The sequence below is a fragment of the Cynocephalus volans genome, chromosome 1, assembly GCF_027409185.1.
Source record: "Cynocephalus volans isolate mCynVol1 chromosome 1, mCynVol1.pri, whole genome shotgun sequence".
NCBI classification, from domain to species: domain Eukaryota; kingdom Metazoa; phylum Chordata; class Mammalia; order Dermoptera; family Cynocephalidae; genus Cynocephalus; species Cynocephalus volans.
This window is the reverse complement of record NC_084460.1, coordinates 267345110-267373062: the sequence shown is the minus strand read 5'-3', so window position 1 is coordinate 267373062 and position 27953 is coordinate 267345110. Positions and strand designations below refer to the sequence as shown.

Here is a 27953-nt window from a genome sequence, read left to right as displayed (position 1 = left end):
AGTTTTCTGAAAATGGGGAGCTTTCTAAATATGGACCATTACTTCAAAACTATCTAACACATAAAAATGTATGCTTGATGCAACCGTGTGTATAATTTCAGACATCCTTATGATGTTTAGGAAAATTGGAGTGAAGACTTTTATTGAAATTATGGGCTTTTTAATGAATAAATACATATTCACAAAAAAATTAGAAATGAAATTTTATTGCTTAAAAACATAGTGTTAACTATAGGGTATACAGCAAATTTCTAGTAAGTTTGGTGCCGTTTTATATCTGCAACCAGAAAATATTAGTAGGGGGATGATTTAGTCAGTACTTTGTGAGCTAGACACTAAGCTGGTTGCTTACGGCAGCTGCTGCCTGAACAAAGCTATCTTCAAGTGGCTGGGGATGAACTAACCTCCCTTCCAGCCTCCTTTTTCTTGGCTGAGGACCCTCGTGTGTCTTGCCTTTCTTCCCTTCAGACTGAGATTCCTGTGGGATGCTGAAGGGAGCGAAGAGCTACCTTGAGGTGAGAGTGTGTCCCTGCCCGTGTCCACTGGGAGATACACCGTTAACCCCCTTGGTCTTTCTAAGGACACGTGTTTTGGGGGAGGCCTCCATGAAGGCGTAGCCTCTTCTGTTGCTGGTTCTGACTCAGGGTATGGCGCACCTAAGAGACAAAGAGAAAGCCAAGTTGTACATGTCTGTTATTTTTGCCTGGTGTCTCTTCTTTTTGGGGACCTATCCCTCCCCTGGGTTGAGCCGTGTCCATTCCCTGCCTCCAGGGATGGGCATGTGACTGAAGCCTGGCATATGACAGTACTTCATTTGCCTTAGCCACAGTGATTAGTGCCGGGGTGGGGGGGCACAGGACCTAAGCCTTGCCAAACAGAGGAGATTTGGGGACTTTTACAAGAGCTTTTAAGAGGTCTATTCTTTAGAGAGGTTAACAGGGAGGAGGTTACCGTGGAATTGCAGGAGGACCACATGGAGAGGGCCTGTTTGAGTGGAAAACCTAACAGAGCTGAGTGACATAGACAAGTACTGCCTGGATGGTATTTTCTGAGACCTGGATCCAATTGGTAATGAAGTTAGCTGACCCTTGCATGAGCTAATACTGTTCTTTCTTTTTTTGGCTCAACACCATTTGAATTAGGCTTCTGATGCTTGTAACTGAAAGAGTCCTCACTGACATGTAAAAGAAGGAAGAATTCAGTGGATTCACTTTCTTTGTACTTTATTTGTATTTTTCATTTGGCAGCGTGTCGGCAGGTTCAATGTACCTGATAGGTTTAAGAATCTGGTTCATGATGGCCTGGTGGTCTTCCTGAGGGTCATCATGGGAAATAACCAGATTTAACCCAGTCATATGAATAGTCTTTTCTCTTTTAAGTATGTCTTCTTATTCTGATGTTTTGACATCTGGGACCTTACCAACCCTGGGGAGACTGGCCCTCCCAGGGCTAGCCAATTTCTAGAGGTAATAAATCACTCACCTGTGAGCACACCTGTCACATGCAAACCAACCATTGCAGAGTCCCTAATCCCCAAACTACCTCCTATATTGAGCTCTCATACTCCTGGGTCACTATCTTCCTGCCCTAATCACCCCAGGGCCAGTATCAGACAACTAGGAACAGCCCCTATGCTTCAGAGCCCACTGAATTATTCAAACTAGCCAATCCTAAATCTGCTTAGCCTGTTTGTCCTTCCTTGACTGTTCCTTCTGCAAGAACCACAATTAAGACTCTGGCTCCTATTCCCTCCTTTCTGTCTCCTAAATGATGCTGGTGCTCCCTGCTGTGGCCCTGCATAGTGTGGCATGCCCCCCTTCACTCGGGAACTGTGAGTAATAAACTATCTTTTCAGATAGATAATCATCTCCTGATTTCTTGGCCTCATTAAACCCAAATAATAAGTCCTACATTTTAAAACACTGTTTTTTTTTCTTAAGGAGCTGAGTAATTTTTTTTGGAAAGGTAAAATCTAAATATAGTGAAATGCACAGACCTTAAGTGTATAATTCAATGAGTTTTTTTTTTTTCTTTTTTTAAAGATGACCAGTAAGGGGATCTTAACCCTTGACTTAGTGTTGTCAGCACCACGCTCTTCCAAATGAGCCATGGGCTGGCCCTTTCAATGAGTTTTGACAAATGTATATACCACAAAACCAACCAAGATTTAGTACATCCAGAAAGTTCCCTGATACCCCTTTCTGTTTACTGGTCTTTTAAGCTCAACTACTAGGCATTTTTTTTCATAGAGAGAATTCCAAACAGCCATAGAACAAAATGGCTTCCTGTATGATTCCCAGGAGTCAAAACTCTCTAGGAAATCAGTGACAGTTTCTGCTGAAGTTTCTAGAAATCTCAGAACTAAAACTGCCTCATAATTAGAGTCACCTTTTGCTTCAGACTGCCCAGAGAAGTCCCAGGGGCAAGAACTTGTCTTAGGCAAGGGTAATGTAGTGTGACTGAGGAAAGGTGGAAAGAATTTCTACTTGTGACACCGGGTGAGAGGTCACTCAGAAACCTCCTCCAAAAAGCCTTCCTAAGTCTCCAGTTGGAACTGATATCTTCCTTGCCCATACTCTCTTAGAACTTTGCTTAGAAGCACAAAGTCTTTGCTCTGACAAGGATTGTAGAGGTTATCTGTTACATAATAACCTAATTCAAAATCAGGAAAATGACTCTTTGGACAAACATTTATCTTTCTTTTATAAAATGAAGATTCAAAGATGTAAGTATACTTTCTACCTTGGCTGCCAGGAAACTCAACTAAAGCCATTGTTTACCTAAAATGATGAATCCATCCCAGATGTGTAATAGCATCTATTTCTCTGCTCCTTTTAACCAGGTTTTTTTTTTCTATTTCAATTTTGTATTGTTTTATATTGTATTTATTTTTTTGTTAGCTGCCTGAAAATTCATTCAACTTATTTATGTGTATGCCTGTCTTTCATGTGTATGAAAGGCTCAAAAAATATTGAAAAAATCAAATTGAATATGACCAGAAGAGACCTACTTCTAAATTTTACTCTTTCTTTTTTTAAAAAAAAATTATATAAGAGGTTAATCCTGGGGCAGGTCAGCTATTACTTGAGAGTGGGATGGATTGGCAGAACCCTATATCCCAATTCTTCCTGGTCTGCCTGAATTTCCTCAGGAGTCCACTGAGACCTACCTCTTCTTCTTTGGGCTTTTTCTTTTGGTGGGAGTTGGGTGTGGAAATGAAGCTCCATTGGGAAGATGAAGAGCTCTGTTGGGGGTTCGGTGGCCTTAAATTGGCTGTTCGGGGGGTCCAGGTCTCTGGGTGGTTCTTCAGAGATAGGAGGTAATTTCAAAGCCTTCGGTGCCTGGAGAAAATTTAAAAACAAAGCCAACATGGTAAGTATTCAAACTCTGCAACCTGCAGGGGGCAAATGATACTGTATCTTGTATCTTATATAACTGGGAACTGCTGGGAGAAGTAAAGCTAACCAAACTGAGAGCCGAGGGTCTGACCTCAGTGGTGCTGCTGCTTCTCTTGGGAATTCAGTATATGCCACTGTTAATCCAGCCTCTGATTCCACTGAGAATTATAAACATGATAAATTGAAGAGTCTTTGAGGGATATAGCCTTTTTATTTTCTTGCAGCCAGGGAAACTGAGCCAGATTGAGATGATATAGCTGAATTTCTATGTACCAATAGGGAGAAATCTCTGCATATGTTAAGGGAAGAAAGCACGGTGCAGAACACTGTTTGACTGTGCAACCTCTCAGCTAAGAAGGGGCGGAAAATAGGAATATGCATTTGTGTTTGCTTACCCAATGTAATCTCTCTAAGCCTCAGTTTCTTCCTCTGTAAAATAGGAGGAATCATACCACCAATCTCATACGATTGTTGTGAGGATTAAATGAGCTAATATGTGTAGTTAACAGTAGTGTTTGAAGTGAGAAGTATTTCTATGACATTTCTTTGAGAGTAGATGCTCCTCTCATAGAGTTCAATACCCAGTCTAGCCACTAGTAGAAAACCTAAGCTTCTCCACACTTCTGCAATATGAACGTAGCTGAAAAAGAATCACCGTGTGTCCGAATCAGCGACTAATTTGGGCCAGTTTTTTTCTGTTCCCCCCAAAGTATATATGTATATATGCATACACACATACGTATATAAGAGAGACACTCTAGTAGTTAGAGCTTCCTGTTTCCAATTATTCAGACGTTGCTGAAAATTTTTCTTTTTAGTTTGTAACTTTTAACCTGTGAACGTGTCTCTATGAAGTGTGTATGTGTGCTGGGTTTCAGAGATTTCAGTTTCATAGGAGGAGAAATAAAAACATCAGGCCTCCTGTTTGTTCCTGGTCCAGAGGAACCTAGGAAGACAGAGGCCCTTCTGGTGTCTCTTTTTTAGTGCTCAAAAACAAAAAAATAATCAGAAACACACATACGCGTCCTATGTGTTCAGAGTTGATTGAGGAAGGAAATTCAACCAAATATATGCAGGGTAATATTTACAATTTTGAGACATTAAGAAAATGATTAACCAAACATATGCACATAGGATCTTTATGTTCCTGGAGACTTTCACTGTCCAGGTGCAGGCTGCCCACCAACTGCCCTTTTTTTGAATACTGACCTTGTGCATTTTGTTGACAAGGTTTGCACCGAGAAATCTATGTGGAAACTCAAACCACTGGTGTGAGGTATAGCTGACAAGTCAAGACTTAATTTCTTTATCCTCGTGAAACGTTTACACAGAGTTTTAATACAGTGGGGAATATTGCTTTCCTTTGTTAACTGTATGCATGGGTTGAGGGAAGGGATGCCTTTCCTCTGAGGCTGGCTCGGTTCTGGGCTGACCCAGGTGTGACATCGAGGGCTTTCTTTAGGCCTGTGGTGAGTCTGGCAGGTCAGACCTGCCCTTTACTCCTGGTCCAAAGAAACCTGGGGAGACAGAGGCCTTTCTGGTGTGGGTGGAAAGGTTTAGGTCAGCTCAGACACAGGAAATCTGAAAAAATCCTGAACAAACTGGAAACAGCCTCCGTCATTGATGCCCGGACCACCTGGAGGGCCCACGGCTCCTTCAGGGCCACTTCAGATGACACGAATCCTCACAGTTAATTAACAGTGATGCAGTTCCCAATCTGTACACAGATAAGGTCACTGTGGCTCAGAGGGTGTCAGTGACCTGCTCATGTTCACACAGCTGCTACGGTGCAGAACATTCTGGAGTCCCTGCTTGTTCCCATTCATCACTGGTGCCTCCAAACCACTGAAGACCCATATAGAATTGCAAGGCAGAACCAAGCCAGAGACAGCCAAGGACATCTCTAAGGAAGAAGGTGTACAAGTATTTAACTTCTGAAGGGGGTTGATAAACCTGCAAAATTTACTCCATATCTTCAAAGGTGACAGACCCTCAATTAGCAAAACCATCACTGGATTCCAGATCTCCAGGACTTTGAGTTTGAAGTGGATTAACTGCGCACAAGCTCAGATCCTGTCCTTACATGTTTATAGACAACCCCCGGCCCCTCAACAGAACAAAAGGTTCTGTTGCCACCAGAGAGAGTGTGGTAACAGCATATGCTTTAAGGGAGAATTGGGGGAAGCTGAAATCCTTTGTACTTCATGATTTTTTACATTTAGTGAGTTACTACAATTTCATTCCAGTTCCATCTGATGAGCTCAGAAGCTAGAGAGGCCATTTCTCTGTTGAAATATCCCTTTGAGTCAGCTTGTTTCTAGATTAGAATTACACACACACACACACACACACACACACACACACACAGACACACACACACCTTTTTCTTCTTTGCCTCCCCAGTGGTGTGTTTTTCCAAGCCAGTGGCAGGTCCTACAGGAGGGAAAAGGCATCTTTCAGCAGATGGTTCCTGTAACAAGTGGCTGCATCTGGCCTTGTGGGATTTCATATTCCCTCGTTTGTCTGTGGAAACAGGATGGGAATTGAAACTTATTAGTTGCAGGTATGGGGATGAACAGTTGACTTTCAATTTTTATCACTTTTTGGTTAATGGGAAGACAGACAAGGAGAGTTGCAGTGGTACTGAGCCAGCCACAGCTTTGGCTGGGGTAGGTTTGGGGAGCCCTAATCTCATTATGTGGGTTGGATTCCTGCTGGCTGAGTCAGGTGATGGAGAGAATGATAATGATAATAATAACTATGTACTGATCACTAAACATGGGAAAAAATGATGCAAAGTATTTTATAAGCACTAACTCACTTAATCCCCACAATAGCATTATGGGGGTATTATTATCCCCATTCTCCAGATGTGGACATTGAGCCTCAGCAAGATTAAATAATTTGCCCGAGATCACAGCTAGTAAGTGGGGGATAATTTGAACCCAGGCAGTCTGATTGCAGATTAGCACTAGGCAAAAAGAAACCTGTCAGTCTCATTCCCACATCCAACTGGACTCTGGCTGTTATTTTCTAAGGTGAGTGGCACAAGGAAGTGATATTCACCGTGCTTCAATAATCTCAAATGAACTCTGCACGATTAGGTTTACCCCGATCAACGAGCAAAACGTTTGGCTTCTTACCGCTGAGATCTGCCTTCCTATTGGGGAAGGCACCTCCATAGAATGTAATGTGGGATTTGTCACTCAGGAGCCAAGAATGGTCGATGCAGCCATGCTCAGAGGCCTTCTTGGAGGTCTGCTGTGTCTTCTCATTGTGGCCTTTCTTTGAAGCATACGTACGAACATGATCCCCTACTGACGTGTCCTAGGAACGACAGACACACTTCCTGTAAACAGGTTGTCATGAAGGAACAGAGTGGGTTCCTGTAACAGTCAGCTCTTGTGGCTAGACTTGTGGCTCCAAGCATGAAATTTCTTTTGCAGGCTGGGAAGAAAAACAAGGTTAGACTAGCAAGATAATGCGTTTATTACAATAAAACATTTTACTATTGATGATAGAATGACATTTAACCATGACTGGCATAGAGTGCTTTCTTGTCAAAAAAAGGAAGAATCAAAATAAAGTGCTGGTATCATTGTCTTTATCCATCATGAACTGTTTCTCTCTTCTTACCTTCCACTGAGTGGCTCTTTCCCCTCTTTCTTGTTCTCCTTGGCATATGACCTTCTGATTAAGTCAGACAAGTTTATTCAAGATGGGAGCGGATGTTGTCTATGTTGCTGTGAACAACTGTTGTCTTGCACACACACGCACACACGCATGCGCGCGCACACACACACACACAGGCACACGCACACACACACACACACACATGCACACACACAGACACACACACTTGGCCTTAGAGTTTAGAAAACCATTTCTATGTTTCAACTCATTTAATCCTCATAGCGACCTTGTGATATATATATATATATATATATATATATATATATATATATATATAAAACAGCTCCATTTTACAAAAGAGGTAATTCAGGCTCAAAGTTAAGTTTGCTGGATAGGCTCATCATGCCTAGTAAAAAACAGGACTTAAACCAAAGCTTTTCCAATTCTAAGGCCAAGAACTCTTTTTTTTTTTTTTTTTATTACAAGACTGCAGCTGCCTAGATGGGGTTGGAGAGTCAGGGGAGGATTTGTGGTTAAATAAGTTTGGAAACCCCAGAGTTAAACAAAGTTAGGCCGGGACTTTACTATAGAGCTTCGCAAAGCATTTCATACCCAAGTGTGCACTGTGATGCTCCAGGAGGAGAATACGTCATGCAGCACTTCCCAAACATATTTGGCTACAAAACCTTTTTTTTTCATGGAGCATCGGCAATGCTAGAATTCCACAGGTGACCCTTTGGGAAACAGTGGTCAAAAGGGTCAAAGTACTCTTCTTGTCTCTGGAGGACCCCAAGAAACAGCGAAGAGAGGGAGATCCCTCTGAAGTCAAGAAATACAAGGACAGAGGGGAGCCCATTAGAAATGGCACCTCTGCATGGGTTTCATCTTCCTGCCAGTGCTGCTTCCCGAGTGGTGGCAAGTGAGTCCCCTGACTTCCATGGTTCTTGGCTACAGAGCCCTGGTCCACGTAGCCCCCAGCCCCAGATTCCCATTCATCCAAACCCTGTTGACCTGCAAAGGTGAAGAGTGGGTCAGCTTGTAGTCGCAGAAATGGGCATGGACTGTTGCTACCTCCAGACTGCCTCCCTTCTTGCTTCTCCGAGCAAAAGTGTTCACGGCCCTTGTTCTTCCTCCTCCCTTATTTCTGTATTTCTGGTAGTGCCTGCATGGAAATGGCAGCCAGGTCAGTGGAAACAGAGCTGCACTGGGAGTCAGGAGACTCAGGGTTGAGGCTTCATTTCTTGGACATAGCTTCCTCATCTGTAAAATGGGGATACTGATTTCTTGCCTTTGCTTCCTTGCAGAGTGGTCTGGAGCTCAAATAAGACAACAAATGTGACAACACTTTGTAAACCGCATGGTATTAGGGGGTGACAGTGGTGTGATTATGGTGGCATGACCTGCAGCCCTGCTCTGTTGTAATTGAGATGCTCGGCCTAAAGCAAGTCTTGAGTTTCTTGGGCTGTCTCCTGGTTGTTTACTTATGGAAAAACCTCACCCAGTGCAGTGAGGTGGGTCTGCTGCTTAGCTCTCTGGACTTACCCTGTCTGCAACCCTCAGGAAGGATCTGAGTCAACAGATGACTCCTGCATAGTTAACAAATCTTTCATCAATGGTTTAAAGGGTCCTGCAGCTATTTTCATCACTTACTCAAGGTAGATTTATTGCTGAAAGAGTCTGGCAAAACTTCCTTGTTTGGAGCCAAGCTTTAGCAATACCTCCACTCCCAGCATGGAGCTCTGTGGAACAATGTGGGGTTGTCTTTCAACCAGGGGCTCTGGAAGTCTTTGGGGGCCTGTGTGTGATGGAGCACTCGGCTTCTAGGAGCTCCTCCTCCTTCCCCAGCCAGCTTCACCTTCCCTCTATGTTCCCAACTCTCGCCTCCCTTCATCATGCCCATCGTTAGTGTTGAGAGTCAAATACCCACATGTGGGGCTACTCCCTACCTCCAGCTTTCCTTCCTCTGCCCACTAGCTCTTGAAGGCTACTCTGGGTTTGACTTGATGCTGAGGGTATTGATGGAAGAGAGGCAAGCTCAGGTTCAGGTTCAGAGGGTCTGCTTAGGTTATAGTGGTCCAGGGAAGCCTGATGGGCCCAGAGATTCCCCAACCTAAGGTGGCCCAGAACCACAGTATGCCTGCCCCATGAGAGGACCTCAACTTCATACAAAGTGCAGCACTAAAGAGCTTTTGGGGTATTCTAGAATGATCCCTTGGGATCAAGCCAGACCCCAGGTCCATCCTTCCTGGTCAGATTTACCTGGAATCAAATGCATTTCTGAGGTTGGAGGACGTGAAACTCTAGCCAAATGGCCACTTACCTAGTGAATAGTCTGATACATCAGAGGGTCTAAGTTGGGGCATGGGAATATAGAGAGACAGTCTTCTCTTTGACTATCTCCCAGGTGAAACTGAATATGTGACTCAATCTATGCAAGGGGAAACAAGGATTTTTTCTCAGTAAACATCACCATATGGCTCGTTTGTTTAATAGAAACAGATTTGCAAGCAAAGTACTCATATTAGAAGTTTCAGTTGTTGAAAGGAGACCACAGATATTAGTCTCTTTATATCTGTACATTATTCAGATCATGCAAATAATGTACACTGGGTTATCAATCTAGAGCTGTTAGAAAGCCTTTTACCTGTGTTCCCTCTTGTGATTTTTCACCACAGCCCAGGGAGGAAGGAATGCAGACACCATTACTTGCATTTTACAGATGGCAAGCTGAGGGTGGAGGGATATAAGTGACTTGGCCAACATTGCATTGTTGGAGGACTGGGGATTTGCAGCTAGGACTTTTGCTACTTCTCCAGACAAAGCGTTTGGCGAAGAGAGGGAGGCCAAGGGGAGATAAAGCAAAATCAATGGAAACATCAGTCAGGGTTCAAGTTATAGCATCTGAGCTCCTTTTACTTTGTTAAACATGGATTTTTTTTTTTTTTGGCCCCTGTGATCATGGGAAATTGGGCACTACAATTAGTAATTGTGCTTAAAAACCACAAAAACACACAAGCTGGGGAGGTTTATAATTCACATTTACTGAGCACTTACTATGTGCCAGCTACCACATATACAACTCCCATATACAACCCCGTGAGGTAAGGGTGGGTATGATCGTCTCCATTTTATAAATGAGGAAACTGAGGACCAGAGACCTTGGAATCTGGTGCAGATGACCACATGTTTAATCATTATTTTATGTTGCCTCTCTGTTTTCTGCCTGATTGTGACAGTTCCTTGGAATATGGCATCAATTAAGGAAGTCACTTGATCCCTTAGGTGTGCAGTATTAATCTACCCCCCAAAATGAAAGCACTGCAATCCACTGTCCAGTATTTTGAGATCTTAGAGCATCAGAGTCTATGGATATTAACTGGAGACAGGATTTTTGAAGAGAGAGGAAATAAGGCAACCACGAGATAGTGTGCCACCTGTGGAAGGGCAGTGGGTCCCCACATAGGGGCATTACCTGGGTGAGTTCACCACTTCCCAGGACAGAGGTGGCCTACAAACTGATCTCCTTAACCCTCTGGAATCAATTGGTCTCAGGGATGTTGACTCATATCAGCAAAGTGCATAGAGACTGATGTATAGACCAGGGTATTAATTTATGAAGAGAAATACAATTGCCTGACCAGCATATTTTATGTAGTCAAACTACACGTGGACCAGGATGTGACCAGAACTCCCTGGCGCTAGAGTAAGACTCAAGAGTATGGTTGGAATGTTTAGTGACACCAGATTCTGAGAACCTGCTGCATTCTACACTCATTCAATAAGCCAGATTCTCTACTTATCCTGACCAGATTTTCCCCCAAGGATGGGGCTTAGTCACACACTGTCATTGTTTCTGGAAAATTCCTTCTTCATTTTAGGAAAATTATCTTTCTATTATGTTCATCTCTTGTTCTTTCCTTTTCTTAGGAACACTGCTCCCCGTCAAGGCCCTAGTCTTTGCCCATTACTGCTACCCAGTCATCTTTTCCCATCTCCCTTACCAAAGGCAACTTCTGGCACTTTTAATGCATCAAGTTCCCAAGAATAATATTGACAGGTAAAATTCCTGTAGTACTGAACAACCTAAATAATCTTCTGTGCAGCAATGAGGTAGGTATTATTGTGCCCATTGCAGAGATGAGCAAACAAAAGCTCAAACAGGTGAAATGACGTGCTCAAGTGTCTTACATCTAGTAAATGTGAGAACTGCCATTGCAATACAGATATCTGGCTCCAGAGCCTGTATTTTTTCCACATGATATTGTCACAAAAATCACAGGATTAAAGAATATTAGAGTCGAGCTGACCTAAGAAATCATCTAAAATCTAGAGTCTAGACCTGCGCTGTCTAATGCAATAGCTACTAGCCACCAATGAGTATTTTGACATAAATTAACTAAAATAAAATAAAATTTAAGAACTCAGTTTCACAGTTGCACTAGCTATGTTTCAAGTGCTCAATAGCCACATGTGGCTGATGGCTACTATATTGGACAGCACATATAGAGCATTCCATCGTTGCAGAAGTACTATTGGACAGCGCTGGTCTAGATTAACCCCCTTATTTTATAGTTGAGGACAATGAAACCCAGAATCCTTAGGCCTTATTTTGGGAAACTCCATTTTAAGGTGTTAAAAATCCAAATATTTGAGAACTGGTCATAAGATCAACAAGTACCTTGTTCAAAAGATTTTCCTTGTTGAATCCAAAACGGAGGGAAGACAGGCAGGAGATGGTATTTTGGGGGGTAAACCTGAAAGATCCTGTTGTGGCCTGAGATTCTTTGGCACATTAAGTTGACTGTCCTGGAGCAGGATACATCCTTGATGTATCCTGAAGGGTACGACAGGAGTTACTGATAGAAATAGTGGCTGCCAATCTAGATTTGTTGGAGATAACTACAAGGTCTCCCACTTGCACTAGTGTTGGCTTTGGACATTACCCATTAAGGAAGACAAGTGGAAGATGAGAGGGATTTAAAAAATTAGATAGAACTCACAGAGGCTTCTCTGTCTAGTGTCTTAGGTGTTTCTGGTCCCGGGCTACACATGTGCTTTTTCCACTCATCATTCCCAAGGACTGGGTCTCCCTGGTGGAAGAAACATGGCTGCTTCCCAGGGGCTGGGCAAAAAGCCCCTCTTGTCTCAGGAGGAGAGATCCAAGGGTAGTGGATGTATCTTACTTGCTTCTGGAGGGTCCATAATCAGCAACCTTCTCAATCTAGTCATTCTACAAGTATTTGTTGAGGGCTTACCAACGGGCCCACCCCCCACTAGGCAGTGGGGTGGATAAAGAGGAACCAGACGTGGACCCTTTTTAAAAGCACTCATACACTTTTGGAGAGACAAAGCTCTCCTGTGCTTAACTGTGTGGCCCTGAGTGTCAGTGTGATGTGAGGTCAGAAAATGAGGAGCTCAATATGGACTGGAGTTGTTAGAGAAGGCTTTGTAGAAGATGTGGGCTTGAAGAGTGGGAAGGATTTATCATAGGAGTGCAAAGAAGGGACCAGAGAACATACTAGCATCACAAAGGCAGTGAGCTCTGAGACGTGAGGGGAGAGGGTGGCAGGGGCCACGGCTGGGGGTCTCACATTGAAGTCTCACCATCATTCCTCCAGCTTCAGGGCCTCACCTTCAAGAGGGGCTTTGGCAAGGATTAAGGCAAGGGGACCAGAATGCACATGCACATGTGCTTTTTGTTACACCACACATTTTAGCCATGTGACGCCCATGGAGGGGCCTGAGACATTTTTTGATGTTAAGAGGGGCATTCGTTCCTGAAGATGCTGGGCCTGGGCTATGGGGCAGTGGCCTGCTCTGCCCTCTGCCCCTCCCAATGATCAACACATCTTTGATTAAGAGGCTTTTTCTCACAAGTGTTAATTAAATGGAACTGCCTATAACCATGGGACTGCCATGAGAGTAAAACTAATTACTAGACAAGCCCACATCTCTCATTTTGCTTCAAGTCATCACTTATTGGGGAGAGAGCTGTTTTCTCTTCTTTGCAGGGTAAACCTATAAAGCAAGAAGAAAGTCTGTCTTCTTCTGGTCCTGCCTGTTTGTTGGTGCTGAAGAAATGGCAAACAGCCGAGTGGGCACTGGCAAATCCTACCTCTCACCCCTCTCATTCCCCAATAGGTTTGCCAAATCAAATACAGGATGTCCAGATAAATTTGAATTTCAGATAAACAATGAAAACTTTTTTAGTAGAAGTGTGCCCCAAATATTGACAGTGTAATGGTTTGTGTGTGTGTGTGTGGGGGGGGCGGTGTGCCTGTGCTATAATCTGTGACTCTAATCCCCAACCATTTCCTGTCAGAGTGCATTTGGGGTCTCTGTTGAGCAGGAGGGTGTCCATCTCACTCGTAAGTGGACTGTACTGGAGAGCTGCCATCTTTATGAGGAGGAGTCCTAACATTTCCACTCCCTGGAGGACCCTGAGATCACCTCAGATGAGGAACTAGGGAATGTTGGTGAAAAATGTGGAGCTGGGGTTGCAAGAAGGATCTGACATCTGGTCCCAGCTCGGCTTTTAGCTGAATGACCTTGGACAAGTTACTTTGCCTCTCTGGGCTTTTCTTTTTCCTTATCTTGTAAAAGATGGCGGTTGAATTGTAGGATCTCTGGGGAGTCTGAGTGGGGAAGGTTGGGAGGAAAGTTTTGGCTTGGGATGTGGAGTGAGAGGCTGCTGAGCGTGAGGGTGGCAGTGAAGGCACACTGCAGGCCGTCCTTCCCTCTGCAAATGTGGGGGAGAATAAAGGGAGAGAACTGTGGTAGAGGTTTATGGGCTACTAAGCTTGGGAGCTTTGCTTTAAAACAAAATTGCACCTGAAGTCCTGGTGTTTCAGGCCTTGGTGGAAAACACGCTCTCACACCAGAATGCGAGGTGAGGCAGCCCGGGGTGCACCTCCTTCCTTTTCCCCACTGACCTGCACAATGGAGCCTGTACGGTGTCAGGGGGCCGTGTCCACAGGAGGCCTCGGAGGTATCTCCTGGCTGAATACCCAGGCTGGATCTGCCATTGGGCCTGGCTCTCCTGCTGGCCTCGGAAGTAGAGGTATGGTTGCCAGGCTCTGTTCTGCTCCGTCAGTGTGGACACCAGTGAGGAAACAGCACAGCTGCTGAACCTTGAGCCTCCCAGTGATACAGGCTGGTTGGCACAATCCTCATCAATAATCCAGAGACTCCCAGAAGGTGCCAGAAGGCACCAAAAGCAGATGCCTCAGTTAATAGACATAAACCAAGAGCCCACAGAGAAACGCTCTGAAAGGCCCCTACAGATTTGCAGCTGGAAGGAGAAGGAGAAATGACAAATACCAGACCCCATCTTGAGATTGAGCATTAGAAAAGGATAAAAGCTTCAGAAGAAAATATATTACCTATTTCAGCCAATGGAAATCATCTTAGTACGTTCAAAAATGGCCCTGTGCTGCAGTGGGAAGGCCAGCTCACAGACCAGCACCAGCATCCGATGCTTGTAACATGAATAATGGGACAGACAAACCATGTCCTTGTTCATGGGAAGCCTGGCATTTTGATAGTGCCTGGCTCTGCTGCATTTCATTTCAGCTAGGAAGAATGTTCTGGGAAGCTACCTGCCAAAGTCAGTCCCACTGTGCAAGACATCGTAGGAAATAGATGCGAATAAAAACATCTTACATTTGGCTAGGGATCTATGTTATACTGTACAAAAAACTTTCACCTCATTACAATCCTGTAAGGCAGACTGAGTTAACATAACCTCGTCAGTGATGCAGAAACTCTCGGAGGATGACCCATTAAGCACAAGAACAGCAAATATGTGGTCCGTGTGCTGACATCTCTCACCCTCCTCTTATCCATGGCAGACATCACTAATCAATCATGGCATCCTTGACTACCGAACGGGACATGACCTCAGAATCCATCTTCTCATTTAAAACATTTAAAAAATTGAGGTGTAATTTATATGTAATATGCACAGAGCTTAGATGTTCAGTTTGATAAAAATTGACAATTGTATATACCTCTGTAACCACCATAGACAACAAAAACCAGAACATCTTCATCAGCCCAGAAAGTTCCCTCATGCCACTTCCTAGTCGGTGTCCTCCCACCCGGCACCAGACAGGTAATCACTATTTTGATTTTTAATATCATGGACTAGTTTTTTCTATTCTTGAACTTCATATAAATGGAAGCATATAGCATATATACTTCAGTGCTCGTGAAAGTGATGCACACAGTGTTCCATTGAGAACTGGCATGAGGGATAAAGCCCATTTACCGCCCCTTGGTTAAGCAGCTCCTCCAGGGCAATAATGTAGACTGGAGGATAAAAGGCTCAGCCAGTTAGCAGTGGGGTTGGAATCAGAATTTGGGGCTTCAAAATCCACATCAGTGCAAATCCTTTCGTTCTTGAAGAACTTACCATCTTATCAATGGACCAGGACTTAGCATCATGAACCAGTTTGATGTCAAAGCAAGCAAGAAAGGTGGTTTTGAAGCAGGTACCTCAGTGAGTGTCCCAGACAGTAAGAGCTGTCAGACTAGAGAGACCAACATTTTTACACTTGTTAGGATGCAGCAAAACTCAACAGGCTTCAACAAAAAGAAAGAAAACTTATTATCTCATATTACAAAAAGACCAAAAGTAGGAGAGTATCAGGGTTGGTTAATTCAGTGGTTCAATGGCCCTGTAGTTCAATGGTTCTGCATCCTGAAACCCGTTCTGTAGGCACCAAAGCTCTTTCTACCTTTGAGAAAAATACTTTCACTTCAGTCTTACAGTGTAAGACTGGAGTGAGTCTGAACAGTGGACACAAGGAGACATCAAGTGGGTCCAAAAAGCACAAGCAGGATTGGCCGGTTGGTTACTCAATTGGTGAAAGTGCGGACTTATAACACCAAGGTCAAGGATTCAAATCCCCTTACCAGCTGGCTGCCAAAAAGCACAAGCCGAAGAGTGGGAAGGAGAGAACTTAGTGAGAAAGCCTGAGAAAGCACCCTGGATTTAGGGCCAGGTTGTCTGGGTTCAAGGCCTGGTCCGCCTCATTGGAACTTCATGATCTTGGTTGAGCCTTGGAAACTTTCTGAACCTCTCTCTAAAATGGAGCTAATAGCATGGTAGAGGGAGTGTAAAACTCATGGGTTTTGGAATCAAATAACCTGAGAGAGTCAGTTTCACAGTGCCTGGCAGATAGTAGGGGCTCAATATTGTTGGGAAATGAATAACTAAATGCATGAATAGTTCCAGTCCCAGCCCCACTACTTCTCGATCACCTAAATTATATAACCTCATCTGTAGTACTGACATAGTCCTGACTTTTTAGGGCTTTTTGATGGTGTAAATGAAATAATGTAAGATAAAAGTGTCTCACTGAGCCAGCTCATGGTAAGGTGAGAAGGTCCTTTCTCTCCCCTCCTGGCCTCCCCTCCCTGCCTGCCTGGCACATGTGAAAGACTTTCTGATCTCCTAATGGGATGAGAGGAGTCACAGTGGAGACTGAGCAGAGACTTTGTGTTAAGATGGGAATGACCTGGAGATCTAGCCCATCTTTGTTGGGCATATGTCCTTAATTACTCCTCTGAGTAATTTCACTCAGTGTCCTCAATGTAAGGATTAAATGAGCTGAAATATGTGAAGTACTCAATACTTAGCACATAGTAGGTGGTCAACAAGTATTAGATTTCTTCTCCTTCCCTTTGTCCAGGGTGTGGGAGACTACCTTCATTGCACAATATTTCTTCCCCTCACTTCTTTTTGTTAACAGAACCCTTTCTCAGATACTTGCTTTCCCAGACTCCATTGCTTCTTCAAGTGGCCTTGTGACCTAGTTCTGGCCAATGAGACCTAAGGGGAAGATTCTGGGGAGCTTTTGGGAAGTCTTTGCTTCCTTAGAGAAGGGATAGCTATGCAAGGATCGTGTTTTGGCCCCTTTCTTTCTGCTTTGAACCCAGATATGACCCCTGGAAGTATGGGAGCCATCTCATGAACATGCGCTAACAAGCATAAGGAAGAAAAGCCAACATTCAAAGGATGGTGGAGGGAAAAGATAGCACTTGAGTCCTTAATGACATTGGCAAGCAGCTGATCAAGGATGAAACTTCTACCTCCAAACTTTTTGTTATTTAAGATAATTAAATCTCTTTATGACTTAAACCAGGGGTTGGCATATTTTTTTACAGGATCAGATAGTAAGTATTTTGGGCTTTGAAGGCCATGTGGTCTCTACTACTCAATCTGTCCTTGCAATGTGAAAACAGCTATAGACGAAATGTAAACAGTCATGGCTATGTTCCAATAAAACTTTTTTTAAAAAAAGAAAATGTAATTTTATTAATATTATTTTTTTACATTCTATGATGTTGTGGAGCAGTTGGGAGGGAGGGGGTTGGGAAAGGGGAAGGAAATGGGATGGAAGAAGGAAGAAGGAGGAGGGGTGGGATTGAGGCCTGTGGCACCCACCACATTCCCACAGGGAAGACCAGGGGGCTTCCAGTGGTGGCTTGGTCATTGCTGGGATGGGTGCAGATGTCAGGGGTGTGTGGCAAAAGCCCTCGCCCCCCCACCACCCTGGGCTTGGGAACCCGGGACCCTTCTTGCTGTGGCTTGGTAGTTGTCACGGGGCTGGTTGCACATGTTGGGGGGACATGGCAGAGGACCTCAGGCCCCCACCGCCCTGGCTTGGGAGAGCCTGGGGCACTTCCTGTGGCAGCTAGGTGGTCAATTCTGGGCTGGCTGTGGGTGTCAGAGGGGTGTGGCTGAGGTCTGCCACCACCCCTGCTCAAGAGAGCCCGGGGTGCTTCTTGTGGCAGCTCAGTGGTCGTCAGTGGGGTGGTTGCACGTGCTGGGGGGCCATGGCCAAGGCCCTCATCCCACACCCTTGGGACTGGTTGCAGGTGTTGGGGGGCATTGCTGAGGCCCCTGGCCCTCCCCTCTTTCTGGCTTGTAGCCTAGGGGGCTTCAGGTCCTTCAATGTGTTATAGGTGTCTTTGGTGAAATGAGACCTTTACTAGTTAACATCAAACTTTGTCTCTGGTTGTGGGTACTTTGTTTTTTCTTTCAGTTCTGTGTTGGATTATTTGCTGTTCCCACCACTTAAACTCTGTGCTAGAACTAATTTGTTGTCCTTTGCTTACTTCTAATATTGGGGAACTTCCTGTGGAGACCAGTACTTGAGCTCTATGGTTGAGCTAAATTGCTGCTTTGCTGCTGATTCCCTAGGGAAGGCTTTTTGTGCAGCTCAGTTTTTAATGGCTGACTTTATAGGTACTTCTGGGTCTAGTGAAATCCAGTGCACCTGGATTGTGTAGAAACTCCAGTTTGGCTCTGAGTCTTTTCATCAGTCTGCACCCCATGCAATTCTATATTCCTGACCAGACTGCTCTGAGTGGTCCTACACTAATTTGGGTGCAGATCAGCTGTCCTTGTTGTGCCCCAGTGTTCTCCCGGTGGGCCCGTCTCCTCCACTGCCAGTGCTGCAAACACTTCCCATGGGACAGGCCATGCTTTGGTCTCTTGCAATGGCTCACTGGCCTCTGAGTGGCTCTTTTTTTTAGTTGTGGCTCCTTGCTCCTATGTGGGTCCACAGGAACCCTATTAGTGGTCTTTCTGGCCTGGGGGCCACCAAGGCCCTCTTCTCCCCTGCCACCTCCAAGCAACTTCATCCGAAGGGCACAGCTGTGACTTTTGCCAGCTCCTGCTCCATGTACTCAGCAGCTCCAGCTTTAAAGCGGCCAGGGCTTGAAATGGTCAGAGTGGTTCTTTCTTTCTCTCATCGTGGCTTCTCCCACCTTCATGTACTCCATAGGTCTCTCCTCCTCTTCCCCTGAGCTCTAGTGGCTCCAGCTTGGCTGTCATTCCTTTTTTATAGTTGTAAATTGGTTGATTTGTGGGAGAGAGTGACACTGGGGACCATCTATTCCACCATCTTGACTGGAAGTTCCCAATAAACCTTTATTTATGAAAATAAACAGTGGGCATGATTTGTCCAGTGAGTTGTGTTTGCTGATCCCTGACTTAAACCACTAGCAATCAAGAAATGTGTTGCTGGGCTGGGCCCGTGGCTCACTTGGGAGATTGTAGCGCTGGTAGCGCCGAGGCCACTGGTTCGGCTCCTATATAGGGATGGCTGGTGTGCTCACTGGCTGAGCACAGTGCAGACCACACCGTGCCGAGGGTTGCGATCCCCTTACCGGTCAAAAAAAAAAAAAAAGAAATGTGTTGCTTACTTGCAGCCAAAAGAATTTCTGATATGTAGATACAATATGGGAGTAACAGATTTGAAGCTGCTACAGGTTCAGTGGGGAACAGGCACTGGAGAAAAAGGATGAAGATGACAGATTGATAACTAATAAAAGGAATAACAGAAAAAGAGCATAGCTTATTCAATTGGCTCTATCCTCTAGGAGTTTGTAAATTAAACAAATGCTTGGAATTCAAACACAGAGCATTGACTGCTCCTTGATGTCTGGACAGTTTATGTGGCAGTTACTTCAAGTGCAAAAAGAGCCTGGAAAATTTAGCACCACATGGTCTTAAGTCTTTTTCCAGAGGATATGAAAGAAAGAATTGTAGAGAGGATGGTGGAAACTAAATGACACTTTCACACACTCATTTTTTCATTTGGTTGTACAATATATATTTGTTGGGCACTTTTTTTTATGCCAGGCACTGCATTGGGCTCTGGAATATGACTCCATTACACCCAATGCCTTTTCTGGGTGATTGGAACCTCATCTTTTCCCTGTAAATCTTTGCTTCAACTGACTTCTCTCTGAATGCAGCAAGAGCCAGCCTTCTGTAAGAAGCTGTGGTGCCTGTGCAGATGGCATGATGCACTGTTTGAGTCTGGACAAAAGCCCCTTGTTGTTTCTCTTTAATGGGTATTTCTGAAGCACCAGCTTGGTTCTGGGCAGCTTGCTCAATGGTGCAGGGAGTTGTCAAGAAGAGTTAAGGAATCCCTTGTCCTGGAATTTGAGTTATTTACATATATTTTTGCTTAGTGTTTGAACACGATCATGGCCTCTGTATTAGTTTCCTATTGCTGCTGTAACAAATTATCACACATTTAATGGTTTAAATGATGTAAATGTATTATCTTACAGTTCTGGAGGAAAGAAGTTGAAGTGGGTCTCACTGGGCTAAAATCAAGGTGTTGGCAGGTCTGTGTTCTTTTCAGAGGCTGTAGAGAAGAATCTGTTTCCTTGCCTTCTCCAGCTTCTAGAGGCCTCCTGTGTTCCCTGGCCTGTGGACCCTTCTCCCATCTTCAAAGCCAGCAGTGTTGGGCTGAGTCCTTCTCATGCTGCCATCTCTCTGGCTCTCCCTTCTGATTCCTTCTTCCATTTTTAAGGACCCTTGTTATTACATTGGGCCCACCCAGATAATCCAAGATAATCTCCCCATTTTTAGGCCATCATATCATCAACCTTAATTCCATCTGCAACCTTATTTCTCTTTGCTATGTAACCTCACATAGTCACAGGTTCCAGGGATTAGGATGTAAATATCTTTGCAGGGATGATATTCTGCCTACCACAGCTTCTTTAAGATTTTTCTAGTTTTCTGGTTTCTCTTAGTGATTTTTGAAATTATGCCTGAAGTTGGTTGGTAATGTCACATCTCACTGGATAAACTGAGGCACTGAGGGAAGCCCAAGGCCTGCTTAGGGCCCTCAAAGAGACCAGTTGGGCTGAAATCTATTCATTCATTCCAGTGTGTTGGATAATATTTTAAGTGGAAAAGAGCAATATACAAGAGTGCATGTATACTATAATTAAGCCTCATAAAAATGTATCATATATATGTGTAATCATGGTGGAAAGACTGAAAGAAAATAGATTAAAATGCTAATAACAGCAGTATTAGGGTATAATACTGCCCTAATACTCCTGGGTATAAGATTACAGATAGTTTTTTTCTTCTCTCTTTTTTTATAAAATCAAATTTTCAGTAATATGGTTAGGTTATATTTATAAGTAGAAAACATGTTAAAAATCAATTAATTTTCTTGCATCCGCCCTCTTCTTGTACATATTTCTCCAGTCCTTTGCCAGCATTATCCTAGACCCAACCACCCCCTCAGAAGTTTCTCCAAAACATGAAAGGAGACAGAAAGGAGCCAGGAAGGGAACTTCTGGAACAGGGAAGTAAACGTAACAGCAGGAGGCTGGCTGGGGTGGTTTCAGACTGCTTAAGTGTTCCTTGGCTTTGCCAATTGACCCCAGCTTCGGGCTGCTTCTGAGATGGGTCATTAGTGTGCAGAGTGGCCTGTTACCCATACTCCGCCATGAGTGCTTCCTTTAACGAGGGCTGGCCACCTGCTTGATGACTGCCAGGCCTCCAAATGCAGAGGGGTGAAGGGGATCCCATGTACCTTTTCTTGCCCCCAAATGAACTGTCCTGTTCACCGGCCCCAGTGCTGGCAGTCAAGAGTTTCCAGAGGATGGAAGAAGATGGTGGGGACTGTGCTCCCGCCCAGCAGATAGGGGATGGCAGGGTGCCAGAGTCCCCAGGGAGGCAAGAAAGGCCCAGACAGCCAGCTGCTACCTTTCCACAGAGGGTAGTCAGGGTTTTGTGTGCAGGAGTCAACAGGGGCTGAAGAGAGAAGCCCAGAAATCCCGGGACTGGCAGGCAAAGCCCTCCGCAGTTCAGCTCCCACTACTTCTCCAGCTGAGAGCCTCGCCTGTCTAATGACCCCAACCTTCCCCTGCCAACCCTGCTCACCTAGGCCTAGGTCTCTCTCCACTTATTTTTACCACAGGACTCAGTTCAAATTCTACCTCCTCTAAGAAGCTACTCTAGGCTGGCTGGTTAGCTCAGTTGGTGAGAGCACAGTGTTACAACACCAAGGTCAAAGGTTCAGATCCCCATACTGGCCAGCAGCCAAAAAAAAAAAAAAGGTTGAAAAGAAGCCACTCTAGATTTTCCCAGTAAGAAGGCATCATAATCTCTACCTTCTTTATACTTCCACAGCATATTGATAAATTATAATCTAGTTCCTCTCAGAGACTGCCTTGTGTCAAGTGTCACTGGTGCACAAATCTGCCTCCTTCATCAGACTGTGCACCTCTGGTGGGTAGAGGTTAGGGCCTCCCCCTGCCACATCCTGGCAACTAGTATGTTCATCCAAAGACTATATGCTGAGCATCTGCTGTGTGTCAGGTACTGTCCTAGGCACTGACTAGCTAATAACAACTGCACTCAGTAGATGTTAGCTCGATTGAATGGAAAGACCCAATAATGTCTGACTCCACCACTGACCACCTGTGTGCCAAGGTGCCTGCTCCAGCCAGAAACCTGTCTCTCAGGAGGCGCATAGCTGGTGTTTTTTCTTTCTGTTGGGCTTGCTGGAGTCAATGTGCCCTGGCAAAGGCCAAGCCTTAGAACAGAGGGTGACTACCCATTGTTGTCGCACCTGTGCATGTGTCACTGGAGCCAGCCTTGGGGCTGCCAGGTGAGTGCAACTGGAGTAGAGGTGGGGGCAGGGCGGACAGCTGTGAGGCCACTTGCAGGTGTGCTTGGAAAGCCTTCTCCAGTCCCAGCCTGACTTTAATCAGCCTTGTGAAACATCACCACTCTCAGCCAGCCCTTATGCAGTTTAATTTCTAGGATTTTCTGCAAATGATATTCTCTCTCCCACATATCTTTGGTGACCATGCGTTCCTGGATACCAGGCCATAAAGAGGAGAATCATGAAATGGTCTGAATTTTCTCATTAATGCGGTGTTGTAATGAGGCTTGATCCCTAACCAAACCATTCAGCATCAGCCATGTGTCACAAACATAAAGGTACAACAACTAGAATTGCAAATAGCAAAAATTAAGCTCCAGTTCCTGTAAGAGCTCAGTCTGCCTGGGTTTGAATCCTCTCTTGATGACTTTCTAGCTATGTGACCTTGGGGAAATTACTTGACCCATCTGTGGCTCAGTTTCTTTATCTGTCAAATGAGGGTGACAAAAGTACATACCTTACATGCAAAAAAATGAAGTTGGAACCTTATCTTACACAATATACAAAAATTAACTTGAAATAGGTCAAAGCCTAAACATAAGAGCTAAAACTATGAGACTCTTAAAAAAAAATAGGGGAAAATCTTCATGACATTGGATTTGGCAATGGTTGATATGGTTTCTTTTTGCCAAAAGAAAAAGCAAAAAAAGAAAAAATAGATAAGGTAGACATTATCAAAATTAAAAACTTTTGTGCATCAACAAACACTATCAACAGAATGAAAAGGCAACCCATGGAATGGGAGAAGATATTTGCAAATTTATATCTGATAAGGGATTAATATCCAGGATATGTAAGAACTCCTACAACTCAACAACAAAAAAGCAACCCGATTAAAAAATGGGCAAAGGACTTGAATAGGTATTTCTCCAAAAAAGATATGCAAATGTCCTATAAGTACATATGAAAAGATGCTCCATGTCACTTACCACTATGAAGATACAAACCAATACCACAATGAGATACCAGTGCACACAGGTTAGGACGGCTATTACAAAATCAGAAGAGAAAAAACAAATAAAAACCAGAAAATAACAAATATTGGTGAAGATGTAGAGAAATTGTCTACTTCTGGGTATGTACACAAAAAAACTGAAAGCAGGGACATGAACAGATGTTCGTATACCCAAGTTCATAGGGCATTATTCACAATAGCCAAAATGTGGAAGCAACCCAAGTGTCCATCAATGGATGGATAAATTTAAAGAAAATGTATATACATACAATGTCACTCAGCTTTAAAAAGAGCTCTGGCTTCTCTGCACTGGAAGCAGCTCTCCTGCCACAGTCCCTCACTCCCTGAAAATGTATGCTTGCTCCAAGTCCGTCTGCACCCCCTCCTTGGTTAGGAGCACCTCTTAGCTGCTGAGCTGAACACTCACTGTCTGCAGTGGTGCTGAAATAACCAGAGACAGTGACAGATGAGAGCCTCAGCAGCTTGGAAGTCCCACAACCCCTGACCTCACTTGTCCCTAGCTGCAACTTCCAAACCAGTGCCATTTTACGGGACATCAACACAGTAGCCAAGTTCATTGGGGTTGGGGCTGCCACAGTTGGGGTGGCTGGCTCTGGGGCTGGGATTGGCTCTGTGTTTGGGAGCCTCCTCATTGGTTATGCCCAGAACTCTTCTCTGAAGCAACAGCTCTTCTCCTGCACCATTTTGGACTTTGCCCTTTCGGAAGCCATGGGACTCTTTTGCCTGAGAGTGGCCTTTCTCATCCTCTTTGCTGGGTGAAAGACTGTCTCCACCTCCCACAGTTCTTTCTCCCATGTCTCATCTGCCCTGTATGTTCCTTTTCCTAGACCTCCCCAGGCAGCCTGGGGAAAGTGGTTGGCTCAGGGTTTGGCAGAGGGACGACATATAAATACTGTATTAATAATAAAAAAAAAAGAAAGGAAGGAAAATGTGATACATTCTACCACATGAATGAACCTCGAAGATATTATACTAAGTGAAATAAGATAGTTACAAAAGGATAAACACTATGTGATTCCACTCATATGAATTACAATATGAGGTACTTAAAATCCATAGAGACAGAAAGTAGAAAGGTGGTTTCCAGGGGCTAGTGGTTGGGGAAATGGGGAGTTAGTGTTTAGTGAATATAGAGCTTCAATTTTGCGAAATGGAAAAATTTCTGGAAATGGATGATGGTAATGTTTGTATAACACTGAATAAACTTAATGCCACTGAACTGTATACTTAACAATAATTAAAATGGTAAATTTTATGTTATATATATTTTACAACAATTTTAAAAAGTATATACCTTATAAAGTTGTGAAGATTATATGAATTAAGTGTAAAGTTCTTAGAATGGTGGCTGGCAAAATAGTAACTTCTACATTAAGTGTTTGCCATTATTATAAATATTCTCTGCCTGTTAGTTATACAAGGGAACCAATGAGTAAAGTACGTGAAGCCAAGAAAAGCAAAAATCTTCTGGATCACGTGAATGGCTTACTATGAAAATGTTACCTAGAACACGAATTGATCTTCATGAAAATCTGACTTGCTTTCCTAGAATTCTAAAGGGTTAGTTTAAGGAATGTGTTGGAAGATCCAGATTCACTTTTTAAAAATGCTGTTAAAGCTGGAGACATGCGTATTTTCTCTGGGGCATGTGGAGTCTTCAGAATCAGGCCCTCTGGGGGTTAAGAGTGGGTCCTTAGAATCAGTTGTCTGGACTCCAGCTCTAGCTCCTCCACTTAGGTGTGTAATTTTGGGCAAGTTAGTTAACGTCAAGCCCCAGTTTTTCCTCCTATAAAATGAATGTAATAGGCTTGTCCAGATTGAGCGAGGTTGTACAGAGGAAATGCCTGGTACACACTAAGCACTTAATAAGTGTTAGCTGATATTGACATTACCTTTGACCTCATAGTCAGGATTGACCACGTTTCTCTCCTGATCTTTCTTACTTCTACATTTATTAAAGGCTCTAAGTACAACTGCTCAGGACCTGCTCACATGGAGGCCACTAAGAAAAAGGAGTACAGTCAAGTCACTCTTTCTCTCCTTCGCTGCCTTGGGGGCTACTTGTCACTTTGTTGACAGCCATCAGAGCACTTCTCACTTCTTAGGGACACCACCAAACAAGATCAGGATTTGCAAAGGGAACTTTATCCTCCTGATCTTTGGCTGAAAGGGTACTAGACAATTTATTATTTTTACCCCTTTTCTATATTTTCCTATTTTGTATGATCAGCCTGTATTATGTTTAAGATGGAAAAATAAACTTGATTCAAAAGACATATTTATCATAATATTTTCTTTTTCTTTTTTTCTTTTTTTGTGGCTGGCTGATACAGGGATCGAATCTTAGACCTTGGTGTTATCAGCACCACACTCTAAACAACTGAGCTAACCAGTCAGCCCTTCTCACAAGTTTCTTACTTGATAAAATGGTAAACCGAAAGTGCCTCCATGAGTTGGACATTGGCTGAAAACAGAAACCAAAGAGGGAAGTGCCTTGAGTATTAAGATGTGGAGAGAAATCAGGCAGTACAGAGTGAGTGGGGAATCTATTCAGTGGAACAAGGTTGACAGTACTCTCCAATGTAATCACGTTTACAAGGGAGGCGGCAGTAGCAATACAACCTTGGTTGAAATGCTCTGTGGTTATCTAAATCCTGTTTATCCCTCAATGAAATAGAGATGGCATGCCCTCTCTATTTTGAATTGAATTTTAAAACAAATTATTTTTAGTACATTATTTACTTAATCTCATTGTTGGACATTTAAAAATATTGCTAGATTTACAAAATTCTAAAATTATAGGAACAACAAATACTAAAACAATGTGAAAATTACTTAATGATGATTTGAGAGGCATTTAGGATTCTGCTATGCTTCAAGAGCATCATTACGACTATCATTTAGATACTACTCCAAATTACGGTTATTTAGGTTTTCTAGCTGTTCAACTTCTAAATAATGGGAAGCTGAATGAGTTTAAGGACTCAAGAAGAATGGTTTTAACATTGGGAATGTTGAACAAGATTTCTTTCTGTTTAAAAAACAACAACCAAGCAACATTTCTGCATGTATCTAGAACTCTGACATCTAATCTCTTGACTTAACATTTTTATCTTTGCTCATTAGGAAGTTGGGCTGTTAAGAAAATTCAAGAATGGGTGTATGCTGGGCAGTAAATTTCAGGCGAACTGCCACATGGAAGCCATGAGATCCACAGACAGAATTGGAGATGCTGGGAGATACTTTAACATCGAATTGTCCCTCCCTGTGACAGCCTCGATTCTCAGAGGTCTGAGGGGGCCTGAGGTTTCTGGAGTATGGTCCAGCCAGTCCAGATCCTTCTGGGAGCAGCACTACTGTATTTAACACCCCCTACCCTTTTCTCCTCTCCCCATTTTGGTTCTTTTACATTAACTCTTGAACTGTCCAATTTGGACACAAAATACTGACCCTAAGGAACACATGGTGTGGTTATTGGTGGACTCAATTTATAGCACTGTTTGCTATTCCATTTCCCTCCCTGATCCTCCCACCTGGATCCCAAGAGTCAACTGTATATCTCCTTCAGAGCCACAGATTTTTATTTTATTTTAAAAATTCCATGGTTTAAAAAAATGTTTGGTAAAAAGAAATGTATAAGTAAAAATATGGTTATTATTACCACTATCCAAGCTTTAACCCATGTCAAAATTTGGGTGTGTGTCTTTATACAAATGTATAATTAATTTTTAAAAATTGGGCTTTTATTAGCAAGGAATGTTTTCTATGCTGCCTGGTCTCAAATTCTGGTGCAATGATCTATTTGGCTGTACAATTTTAAGTGAAATACTCAAACTCTCTGTGCTTCAGTGTCCTCACCTTTAAGATGGATAATAATGGTCTACCCCTAGGTTTGCTAGGAAGCATAAATGAGTTATACTTGGAAAGCACTTAAAACAGTGGTGGGAACATGGTGAATAGTCAAAAATGTTAATGAACATTGGTATTTTTATTATGTGAATACTGTTTTGTAACCTGCTTTAAAAAAATACATCGTGAATATTTTCTCACGTTATTCATGACTAATACATGACTTTATTGTATGACCCAAAATCCATTGTATCTGTATTAGTCTGTTTGTCTTGCTTACAACAAAATACCTGGAATTGAGTAATTGATAAGAAAACAAAATTTATTGCTTACAGTTTCAGAGGCTATGAAGTCCAAAGTCCAAGGAACACATCTGGGGCAGGTCATCCTTTGTGGCTTTACAGCAATGCAGGGGTCTCACATGGCAGAAAATGGCAGAACACAGAGAGGGACTCTCACGTGCTCTTCTTTTAAAGCCCTCAGAACCACGCCCCTGACCACCATTATTAATCCATTCACTATGGAATGGTCCTACAATCTAATCACCTCTTCAAGGCCCCACCTTTCAATTAGTATAATAGGATAGAATAATAGGATTTC

At 43.4% G+C, this 27953-nt stretch overlaps 1 protein-coding gene across 1 annotated transcript in view; it reads right to left on the bottom strand.

Annotated features, from left to right (window-relative positions):
- KIAA2012 (KIAA2012 ortholog) overlaps positions 1–27953 on the bottom strand; it is a 101894-nt gene that overhangs the window by 69415 nt on the left and 4526 nt on the right. The window contains 11 exon segments of the mRNA XM_063112427.1: positions 510–656; positions 3170–3341; positions 5779–5921; positions 6542–6725; positions 7900–8042; positions 11710–11779; positions 11781–11851; positions 11854–11865; positions 13964–13983; positions 13985–14115; positions 23995–24000. Coding sequence (XP_062968497.1) covers positions 510–656; positions 3170–3341; positions 5779–5921; positions 6542–6725; positions 7900–8042; positions 11710–11779; positions 11781–11851; positions 11854–11865; positions 13964–13983; positions 13985–14115; positions 23995–24000 — 1099 coding nt within the window.